General features: G+C 44.7%; 1 protein-coding gene across 1 annotated transcript; it reads right to left on the bottom strand.

Moving 5' to 3' along the window:
* Positions 1-3155: 3155 nt before the first annotated feature.
* LOC104306988 (apovitellenin-1) lies at positions 3156-5191 on the bottom strand. The gene is made up of 4 exons (XM_009908015.2): positions 5135-5191; positions 4461-4552; positions 3921-4080; positions 3156-3255 (listed from the first exon to the last, which is right to left on the bottom strand). The coding sequence occupies exons 2-4, from the start codon at positions 4519-4521 to the stop codon at positions 3156-3158; spliced, it is 321 nt and encodes a 106-aa protein (XP_009906317.1). The 5' UTR covers positions 4522-4552; positions 5135-5191.
* Between the last annotated feature and the right edge of the window lie 6853 nt (positions 5192-12044).

Genomic DNA, 12044 nt, shown 5'->3' with positions numbered 1-12044 from the left:
GGAGACAAACGCTGACTGAACTCTGCCGACCGCTGGCAGGCTGCCTGGCACGCAAGGCTTTCTATCGCCCGCCCGCGCCTCGCCGGACCCGCGCGGGCCGGAGCGTGCCCCAGAGCCTCCCAGCAGCCTCCCCGCGCCTGCAGGCCCCGTCCGCCGAGTCGCCTCGGTCGGGCTGACGTACATGCATCCTTCTTTGTCACTTTAATATTTACTTACCTTTTTCTTTTTATTTTTTTTTTTTTAAATGTCTGCCAAAACCCCGTGGAAAACACAGGACTGTCCCTGGAGGTGTTCAGGAGGGGTTGGACGTGGCACTTGCAGCCATGGTTTAGTTAGTCATGAGGTGTTGGGTGATAGGTTGGCCTTGATGATCTCTCAGGTCTTTTCCAACCTTATTGATTCTGTGAAGGTTGTGTCATTGGACTCAGTTGAACCAGTTATACCACAAGCTTTCCCAAACTGGCTAGGTGAATGATGATTACTCACAAAGAGAGTTTGTGACATGAATCTTACTGGAATGAATACTTCATGTGTGAAACCTCTCCAGGAATCTTGAAGCACTCAGTGAACTTTCACAGACATCACTTGGGAAGTGATTTCCACTCTGATTGTATGAAGAAATGACAGACCAACCTGTGTGTTTCTCCTGTAAAGTGAGTATAAATGTAAACTCTCAGAGCAAAACATATAGCTCCCTCATTACCTATCCCATGAATTTGTCCCAGGATTCTTTTTGCACCTTCTTTTATTGATTTCCCCACCACCACCCTGACCCCATCCTGAATGGTTTCTCAGCTGCTGGTTTCTGCCTTTAAGAAGTTCACCAGTGGTGATGCCTGTTACTTAAGGGTCCAAAGTGGCAGTGGGAGGTTGCCTGTTTTGTGCTTTGTAGGTTGCCTGATATTGTAGATGGAACAGCTGATTAACCTGATTAACATCTGGGAGGTTTTCATTTTACTTCCTTTAAAGCATAAAAATGCACTAATAACATGATCAGGAGATTCACTTCAAACAAGTAACAGAGATCTGTGGGCTGATTGAGTTTTGCCCATGTACTACAATCAGTCAGGTATCAGGCAGCTAATCACTACGTGGTTGGCTTGGATTTTTCTGGAGGTTGCATTGCAGAAGGACGAAAGGCTTCTAATTAACAAAATATCCAAACTTTGTGAAGATTTAGTATGGAATTCATACCAGGTCCTGCTCTGCTCCAGCTGTGGAGTGATGCAATACAGAAATGCTGCAGGGTTGCATTTATGAAGTGATATAACAGGCTCAAAATGCACTGTGAGCCTCCTATGCTTTCCCAACTTTCCCCTACTGTTTTTGGCAGTGGATACAAATATATTGAAAAGGCTGAAGCAACAATTTCTAGGACACCAAATTCTTAAGGGCACATTTGGGCTCTTTCATAAAACTCATGATTTCCACTCTTGGAGAACGAAATACTTTTGAAGTGCCAAAAGAACAGGCTTTATCCTGAGAAAAACTCAGAATGTGGAATTCTTCCCTGGGGCTAGAGGGGATTTAAGGTGCAGGGCTTCTCCTGCAAGGGCTGTATTTGGGGAGAGAAGAGAGAAAGACTAAGCAGGCACAGGCAAAAGAAGCAGGTAGTAGATGATCTCTGTAGCAGAAAGAAATGAAGTGTCTGGGTTTTCCCATGTGGCACACACTCTTATCAGCCCAAACTGCACTTTTGTAAACCTTCTAAATAATGCTGCATTTACATCATACACATACATGCACATATTCATGTGTGACTGGGGAAGCTCAGACAGTCTAAGCAAAACAAGCAGTAATAAATATGCAAAAGAGCTCTGCAGAAGAGGTGAAGCAGCTGAAGATGGAAGGACTTGCTGCTCAGCATAGGGACACTGACTTAATTCTGGTTGTGCATGCTACCATTTTGCTGAGACACCAAAATAAATAAATAAGTCCAGACAAATGGTAAAGTCTGATAATTACACCACTGAACAAAATAGAGTAGTGCTGAAGCAAAGTCAAGTTTTTAAGACCCCAGTGAGGAGAAAGTAAATGGATATGCACCTTAAAGCAGTGCAGCATTGCTTTGCAGTTACTAGGCAGATCCCCTTTTGACAGTTGCACGGAAGTTCTCCCTCCTAAGCAGTAGCTCTGCCCACATGGGCACATGACTCCTGGATCTCAGGCTAGCAGGGTTTTGTTTTAGCCTCAGCTGCAGTCTCCCATTGTGATTTCATACAGATTGCCTATTTTTTTCTGTTTGTTTAATGATGAAGTAGATAGATTTCTTTACCCAGTGTGGACATTTGAGATAAGGCAGTTACATAGGGCTGAGAAGGATCTTCAAAGGCAGTCCTAGGTGTAGGTGCCCCTCTCATAAACCAGTCACCCTCCACCCTGAAGACAGAAATTTGCCCCTTGTTTCTTCTTTGGAAAGGCTATTCAGTAACCTTACTGGTTGGCTGAGCTTTCAATGTCCTGCTCAGGCTGATGGTCAGTTCAGTTTGCTAGCACTTGTTTTCCTCAATGATCTGAAATCTTCAGATGCTTTGTACAGGTGCAGTTACTTGCTGCTTACCTAACCAAGGAGCACAATTAGTAGGACTTCAATTTCATGGTCTTTCCTGATGTGACATTACAGTTCCCATATTGTGGCTAATCTGAAAGATGCTCAGGTAATGTGCCCTCCCCAGTCCAAGAAGAATGTGAGCTTGGTTAAAAGTGTCTGAATGGGCAGGGGTTGGTTAGCATTGCCTGCAACAGCTTCTTGGGGTTCACAGCTACATTCTCAGCTGAGGTGCCCAGGTGGATCTGATTTTCTAACAGTCAATGCAAACAGGAAACTTAAGGAAGTGTAAGAACCAACGTTATTTTTATTAGAGGGGCAATGGCCAAGCCATTCAGGAGGAATTAATTTTCAGGATTTGGCTACAGAAGAACTCTACAATTGCATTGGCTTCCCCATGCCCAGCCGCGGGGTTTTGTTCAGGGGAGACTTCAGCAGATGCCTTCCATCCTTTGGTCTTTGAAGATGGGTTCCCTCTAGTGGCATAAAGAGGAGCATCGATTCTGTCTTATTGACTGATCTTGGTCCGTAGTAGGGGCAGGAGGAAAGAGGACACTGCAGGGTCTTACCAACTCACGTCAGCAAACACCGACTTGTCTTCGTACGACTAGTAGCCTAGGACTTTTGTGTACCACAGGTTCTTTATTTTTTCCACCAGCTGTTCAGCCAGTATACTGAGTTTAGTTGTTTCTCTGATGAGAAAGGTCCTGCAGGAGATGACAGTGTATATGGTAAGATATGCAAATGCTTGAGAGTAATCTCCATCTGCTGTAGTTGTCACACTGCCTGTCACTGAGAGTTCCAAGCTCCTCAGCAGTGCTGAAGGGGCTTTCCACAGAAGATGGGAATAAGCAGCATGTGTTTGCCATGAGAAAGATAAAACTGTATGTCTAGGGTCATCATGCTTTTTCCTTCAGGAAAGAAACTCATATCCCTTCTTTGAGGAGCATGTATTCAAAGCTAGAGCCAGTGCTTATGATTTGTGTCAATGAGAACAGTGTTTCCTAGCACTTTCAGTATGCAGACCCTCACAAACAGCACTGCAGCACCCTTTCAGGGGGCTGATCCCCCACCAGCCAGTGGCTCCCGTCCTCACTACCCACATGTAAAGAGCAGTACCTGCTATCCCCATGAGCACTGTTGTGTTTGGTTTGCACTCCTGCCAAGAGCTTGCCCTTTCACATCGAACTATATCGTCCCACTCTGCCTTCCAGCATCCTGCTCCCTTTGTAGTCACATCAGGCTTTGGTTGCTGATGCATTTCCCATTGGAGCTCCCCATGTAAACACTTGATTAATCTGTTCTCTCTCCCACTCCTCTCTCCCCCTTTTCACCCATGGCTATTGCAAAGTTAGCACAGATCTTTGCATACCTGGTCGCAACAACTGCTTGAGTTTGGGCAGCATCTGCCAAGAACCGGGCTGCTTTGGGAGATACCTTGCTCACAGTTTCGTAGATGTAAGCTGCAATTGCATCAGGGATGACCAGCCAGTCACGACGGTCTCTCTCAAAGATGGACTTTGACTGCACTTCTGAGAAAGAGGAGGAAGAACTCCATAAAGCTTCTGCAGTCACATGTGTCTCTTGTATCTTCCCCAGGTGGGAAGAGACTTGGAACCCTAAGATTCAAAGCCTCCTCCAGAATTCACTCTGACAGAACTCTTATCACTTATATTTGGGCATCTGAGCCACGGGCCTTACAAGGCAGAGTAATTGTACGAGGTATGGACAATTTTTGTGTCAAGCCCCCGCCAACTTCTTTCATGCTGCCAAGCACTATATATCCATGCTCTTGAACTGTGCTAGTAGGCTTCAGTCCTGCCTCATGCAAAGGTTAGACTTCTCTAAGACAAGTGAGAACCCATAGAGCTGAACCTTGTCTCAGGCAGACAGAAAAGCTTTTCAGACTTACCAGGGAGAGTGGTGCCAAGGAGCAGAATCAGAGCTAACACCAATGCCCTGGATTGCAGCATGGTTTGCAGTACTAGTTCTGCAAGAGACCTGCTGAAATCAGCATAGGATGTTTTGTTTGTTTTCAGAGAAATAAAACATGTCAGTTCAACACCAGAATTTTGCAACAAAACCTAGCCAGCAAATGAAGAAAACAGGAAAAGATAGTGTCCTTTTATTTGTATAATCACAAATACCCACAGTGAATGATAGTCCATCATCTTGTGACTTGGTGATCTGAGGATTTTGTCTTCCTCTAGTTGAAGAGAGACCCAACTGTCCAACTAGGTCATTGTGTCTTTTCCGCACTAGACCTGCTTTAAAGCCTGTTGTCCCTGTGGTGAACGCAGCTGGGGAGAGGTTATGTATCTTCCAACACTGAAACTCTGCAATCCCTACCATGGGCTTGACCCTCCTGTGAGTGTCTCGTGGAGTATTCCCTACTCAGTTTTAATCCAGGTCACCTCAGGCGCTCCCACCCTCCTCCATTTTAGCAGTATTCCTAGCTATGGCTCACACTTTGGCTTGCAATAATAAATGGAACAAAAGAGAAGACCACCTCTGCTCACTTCTCTATGTCCTAGACATACCAGTCACAAAGTTCATACCACCCAGAAGAGAGAGTTCAGTGCTTACCTGTGCTGCTTGCTTTCTCAGGCCGAAGCTGAGGTAGATGCTCATCTGAGACAGCGGCATTTATGCAGAGCTAATATAGCGATAGCAAAGGGTCAAAGGTCCTGCTTTGTTTCCCCATTTGGTCTTTTGCAAGCATATCCAGCTCAGTGGGACAGGGAAGAAGCTGTGGAGGACTCTGGACCTGTTATTGAGATTTGGTAATGGAAGGTCATTATGACCTGAGGCTCAGAGACATGGAAGTCAGCTTCTGGGTCACTGAGTCCTCCAGTTTTGCAGGCAACCATGTCATGAGGCCCCTTTCATAAGCTGACCAATTTCCACATTAACAGGAGCCTGAGCTGGGCTGAAGTTTGCTCCCACTTGCTGTGGGGAGGCCTGTGCCATAACGTCATGGCTCTGACAGCTGGACAGCTATTACACCCCTTGGTGTTTTACCCTCCGTTTCCAACAAATGCTTAACCAAACAGCACATGGGGGTAGGTATGCACCCCTCACATTTCTTTTTTACCCCATGCAGTCTTTTTGCACAGACTGACAAGATGGAAACACACATGAGCCAGCTGTCAGAACTTACCCAGGGGAAGCATCCAGCTCAAGGGCCCCAGTCCAAGAAAGACAGGAACCTGTTAGAGTGGGGATGGAGGGTCACCAAAAAAACCAAAACAAACCAAAACAATCAGAGGGCTAGAACATGTTTCCTGTGAAAGAAAGGCTGAAGAAATTTGAGCTGTTCAGCCTGGAAAGTCTCAGGGAGACCTATATGCAGCCTTTCAGTACTTAAAGGGGGCTTAGAAGAAAGACAAAGACTTTTTCTATTAAGCTGTAGTGAGAGGGCAAGGGGCAACAGTTTCAAACTAGAGAAGTGTATATTTAGATTGGACGTTAGGAGGAGGTTCTTTACCATGAGAGTGGTGATACACTGAAACAGGTTGCCCAGAGAGGTAGTTGAGGCCCCATCTCTGGAGGCTCAACAGGGCTCTGGACAACCTGATCTAGCTGATGATGCCCCTGCTTACTGCAGAGGGGGTTGGACTAGGTGACCTTTGGAGATCCCTTCCAACCCAGACCATTCTATGATTCTATCAAATGGGTTAAACTGAAAGAGGGTAGGTTTAGATTGGATATAAGGAATTACTTATGATGAGGGTATGAAAACACTAGAACAGGTTTCTCAGGGAAGCTGTGAACACACTGTAATTGGGAGTGTTCAAAGTCAGATTGGATAGGGTTTTGAATAACCTGATCTAGTGAAAGATGTCCTTGCCCGAGGGAAGGGCAGGGTGGATTAGATGGTTTTGAAAGGTCCCTTCCAACCCAAGTTCTGTGGTAACTTCATCCCAGGCTCCCCAAGGACCTGGTCCCTGCCAGGATGTGGCTGCATTGATGCTTAAGGGTGTTTTCTCCAGTATCTAAAGTTCCAGGCCAACCACCACTATTTGGCATATTGTGGTAGTGAGAACATTCAATTCTACACACACACACAAACCACAGCTAACGCAGTGGGAGAAGTGCATGAAAAAGGCTATAGTATTACAAGCAGAATGAAATGCAGTGAATATATACAAAATATACACACATATTCAACTACTGAGCAGCACAGAGAAGAGACAGGCTGCCACAGTGAGCTGCAAAGGGAAGACATGAGGTATAAATTAAACCTACTGTGTGAGAGCTCCATTCTTCTGTCAGCCACCTATTTATTAGCTGACTGTCAACATGTGGAAAGTGTAAAAAGCTTAACCAGTATCTTCATTTATCAACCAAACCAAAAGTCTAGAAGACTTTCTACTCATGGAGCTCAAAAGTACTTTAAAACCAAACAGAAAGTGTTCTTGTTTTACAGATATGGCACCCAAGTCAGCAGTTGCTGCAGTGGAACATATCATTAAAGAAGGCTGCCAATGGTTTCCTACACATTTTTCCAGCCTCTTGGTGAGTGCTTATTCAAATCATCTTGTTTCTTAGACAAACAAACAAACAAAAATATTCCAAACCCAGAAAGAACAAAACCAAAAAAACAATCCTCATGCAAGCAAAAAAAAAAAAAAAAATCAGAAAATTCTTTCTAGTGTACACCATGGTTAATTCCAGAAGGATGACAGAATAGAATGAACCAGGTTGGAAGAGACCTTCACGATCATCACGTCCAACCCATCAACCAATCCAACCCCCCTAATCAACTAAACCATGGCACCAAGCACCCCATCAAGTCTCCTCCTGAACACCTCCAATGATGGTGACTCCACCACCTCCCCGGGCAGCACATTCCAATGGGCAATCACTCTCTCTGTGTAGAACTTCTTCCTAACCTCCAGCCTAAACCTCCCCTGGCACAGCTTGAGACTGTGTCCTTTTGTTCTGGTACTGGCTGCCTGGGAGAAGAGACCAACATCCGCCTGTCTACACCCTCCCTTCAGGTAGTTGTAGAGAGCAATTAAGGTCACCCCTGAGCCTCCTCCAGGCTAAGCAACCCCAGCTCCCTCAGCCTCTCCTCATAGGGTTTTGTTCCAACCCCCTCACCAACTTCGTTGCCCTTCTCTGGACACGTTCCAGCAAGTCAACATCCTTCCTAAACTGAAGGGCCCAGAACTGGACACAGTACTCAAGGTGTGGTCTAACCAGTGCAGTGTACAGGGGGAAAATGACCTCCCTGCTCCTGCTGGCCACACTGTTCCTGATGATGAGACACTGGAACAGGTTGCTCAGGGAAGTTGTGGATCGCCCCTTCTTTGAAGTGTTCACAGCCAGGTTGGACAGGGCCTTGAGCATCCTGATCTAGTAGAAGGGGTCCTGGCCCATGGCAGAAGAATTGGAGCTATATGATCTTTAAGGTCCTTTCCAACCCAAACCATCCTCTGATATAAGTAAGCACAGAGAATTTTCAGTTCTGCTTCTGGTGCAAACACTAAAAAGCAATTCAGGATCGAGGAAGAGCACACAAGAGCAACTGGCTGAAAGCTCTATTTTAATTATGCATTTGACAGTCATTGAAGAGAATCTACACATTTACCATCTGCTTTTACAGCTGGAATAATATTGAGGAGACGAGCACAAGGCACATTACAGCCATTAAAGTTTGCAGAAATAGCAATGAGCAGCCATTACTTGTGGGGGTTAATTTAATATAACCTCAAGTGTCACCTGTCTCCTGTGTCAGGTTGACAAATGGAACACTCTAACTGTAACAAGTGAGTGTTTTCAACTGATGTACTGCTGGAGGTAGTTACACAGAGGGAACTTAGCTACCCTGTGCAATAATAGGTACTGCTGAAGAGCTCTGCATTGTGGTTGTTATCACACAAGGTAACTTCTCCCCTTGCCACACTCCTGAAGTCAGACTAACTTTAGCAAATGCTACCATGAATACAGTCCCAGAGATTGCAACTGGGTATTTCAGCACTTTCTACTGCCAAACAGGCACTTGCCAAGACCAGATCAATGATTGCACAAGCAGCCCTTACCCTCCACACCTGGAATGGCATTCTGGAATTGCAGGGCACTCTGCAAATAAGAAAGCCAGATACTGCAAATCCAAGAAAAATGACATTTTTTTTTTTATCTTTCTTATGAATCTCTAGATTGAGATTGAAAGCAGCTGACAGGAACAGCATGGGCATTCTTACCTGCCCCATGTGGCATGGTCACTTGCTCATTGCATTGCTGTTTTAAACCAGGGTAACTTGCTCATTGCATTGCTATTTTAAACCAGGGTAACTCCAGTGGCTTTCAAGGCACTTCACCTGAGACAGAAAAATTCATTCTTGGGGGTAAGGTATATTCCTTCAACTGCACACACAGGAAGAATAGAAGTCTAGAATGGCAGTAACTCCTGTATGTGAAACATAGTCAGGCTTTTCTCATCAAAAATCAGCTGACGTACAACCATCAGCTCTTTGGAATAGCTGAAAAATTAAGCATTAATAAATTGCAACACAGAAAGAATGAGGCTAGGCTACTTCCTACTGTTAGTTCTTTCAGTGTGCAGTATTTGAGCTGCTAAATTCTCTCTTTTAAAAAGTCAAATACCCTATAATCTTACAGAGATAACAAAAAAAAAAGCCCACATCATATTGTGCAGTGCTGTCACAATGGCTTTCATTTAGATCTGCTTTTAATTGGCTAGAAGCATTCAAAGCAGAACCTATTTCCTTCCCATTTTTCTGTCTGCTTGCAGTTGTGAAGCATGCATATATAGATTTCCTTTGTTATTTCACAGCCCACCAGCTTGTGTTTTGTGAACCACAGTGGTGTGTGGACCAGGAAACCCAGCACCATTTCTGCTTCCCTGTCAGATAACCTTATCTACTTTTGTCACTAATTTAAGAAGTTAGGGAATAAAGACTGAGATATGCACAAACTGTGTTCACACAATCTACAATTAGTCACCTTAGCTCACTTATGGGGAGTAGAGGAACAAATACAGATGGAGGGCTCCTTCCTAGGATTTAGATAAAAAAGCACCACCTCTGCAGCACTAAGTTTTAACAGCTGCTACTGTTGGAGAGCCACCTGGGTTTTCTTGCTATGTGAGGAGGTTCTTGCTCTTGGGGATACTTGCTGGACATGTTGGCTTATATGCACTAGAAGGAAAGGAAAGTGAACTCTTTCCCATGCTACCATCTTGGGGTCTCACCTGATGTCTCAAGTGTCTCTCCTGTAGATGGAGAAATGTCCTTCAAACTATTTGGGCTAGGTTGAGATGACAGGAAGAAATTATCCTGTATTATGTATAGACTATTAGAAGCATAAGAAGACAATCGAATTCCTTCCAAGGGTAGAATCTGCAGGGCCCTGAGCATCTACTAAAAGTTGCCAGAGGGCAACAATAAAGTCAAAAGAGGATGCTAGTTTTGGAAGAAGGAGCCCCTTATTATTTTTCTGCCATTGCAGTGGCCATATACTCCTTTTAACTAATACAAATACTAGCCCATCATAGAAGAGGGGGTGCATAAAGGCCTCACTATGTCATTAAGGATAAACATGACTCACAGCCAATGGCTGAGAATCAGATTCAAGAGTGATACTGGCTTTGCAAGTTTTGTGAACACAGTTCCCTGTGTTTCAGATGTAACTCATGGATCAGTTCACATTATTCAGTTTGAATCTAATGCAGACAAGAACTACACTTAATAGAGGTTTCTGTTCTCAATTCAAACTTCAGAGTTAGCCTTTAGCTCTTTTTTGTGCTAGCCATCAGCTGCTGGTGAAGAGCGTCTCTGTCTTCAAAAGGCAGGCCTCTGGTTCTGAAACAAAGTCAAACAGAAATACTAGTGGGTCCTCTTACATCCATACACAGGAATTAGAAATAAGCAGTCAGCCAAGACACTGCAGGAAAATGAGCACTTGCTGTAGTAGCCTTTGATTGACCAGGAAGTGCATTGGACATCCAGCTCGGGGCATTTCCTCCAAGTGTGAAGTTTCCCATCACTGTCCAAATTAGAGAAAAGAAGGAGGGGGGCAGAGTGAAAGCCTCTCCAAGTCAGTCTTCCAAGGTAAAGCATAAGCACAGCAGCAACCAGGACATTAAAAGAAAAAAAATGTAGCAAGTGTCCCAGGCAGCACTGGCTGGGAGATAAGCCAGGGAAGAGAGTCATTGCTAGTGGCCAGTCTCAAGTGCCTCCAGGTTACAAAATAATTCACAAGATGCTCCAGAAGCTCCTTGCCGACAGTTGAGTCTCCTGAATCCAAGAGGTACCTTTGGCAAGCCAGTTTCCTGTGGAAGCAGCCAGCATCCAGACAACCTCTCTTTTTCCAGTGTATTTAAAATTGAAACAGTGGATGAATCACATCCTTCACAAGTAGTCACAGAGCTTAGAGAAATTCTGTGTTCTAGTTGAAAGGCAAGAGAAACCCCTGCAATCTAGCTACAGATCAGAGGCACCACATATGCAGAGCTAGTGTAAGAGTAAGGATAAAGGACAACAGCAGAAATGATGACCATACAGTGATGACTTTTACAGAGCCCTTTATCCCACCCCATGTGTATGATACATGGCACACAGAGAGCAAAGGGCAAATATAAAATGCATGGAAAGACCATGGAAAGACAGCTTAGGAAAGACAGACCCACCAAAGCTTCCTAGAGTTGAAAGAAATGCTGATCCATAGTGTGAGGGGCAGTAGGCATACCTTGATCAGTCCCTGTAGGGACAGCTAAACCTTGGTAAATGTAGTCCTTTAAGTTTACAAATAAATTCAAGTCTGATTTAAAGGCTAGAACAAGTATCTCTTAAGGCAGTAAGGTCTGAGCTTCAAGTAGGGCAGGTTGTTTCAGTCAGTACAGGGCAGCTAAGCTGCAATTTGCAGACATGCTAGCAAGCCCTTATTAAGGCAGTCAAACATCGTTCCAACGCTGTGAAACTTCTGCTTGGGGGGGAGGCCTACTGGGGACAAAAGGCAGCAATGGCCCCACCTATGCTGAGCAGCCAGGCAGAAGCAACAACCATGACACATTCTGAAGCACAACAGAGGGCCTTTGATAAGAGTTGCTGTGCCTCCCTACACCAAATTCCGAGAGGCCTCTTCCAATCTAAATTATTCTACTGTCCTGTGACTTTACAACTCTGTGAGTATTGGAGCCTTTCCCCAGTGACTGGTGTGCAAAGGACTGGCCTTTTAGAGACTGGTTTCTTTCAGTGCTGGGGCACCTAACAAAGGGAACTGGTGTATCTCTTTAAAGACCAGTGATAAACCATTTACTGAAAAACCCCTGCTGTTTCCAATAGAATGCTTTCAGTGGATTAGTCCACTGCCAACCCAAGTTTCCAAATCACAGCAAGAGTAAAAACTGGGTTGTGTATTGCTTTCATGGGCATTATATACATATTCTTCAGAGTTGTAAGTCTAAGGGGAAGCTGCTTCTTTGTTTTTTCCATTTGTTGTCTGTTCAATCAAAAGCAGCCATCCCAAC

Source organism: Dryobates pubescens, chromosome 8 (assembly GCF_014839835.1).
Source record: "Dryobates pubescens isolate bDryPub1 chromosome 8, bDryPub1.pri, whole genome shotgun sequence".
NCBI lineage: Eukaryota > Metazoa > Chordata > Aves > Piciformes > Picidae > Dryobates > Dryobates pubescens.
The sequence above is the reverse complement of the archived record's forward strand: the minus strand, read 5'-3'. Positions and strand labels throughout refer to the sequence as shown.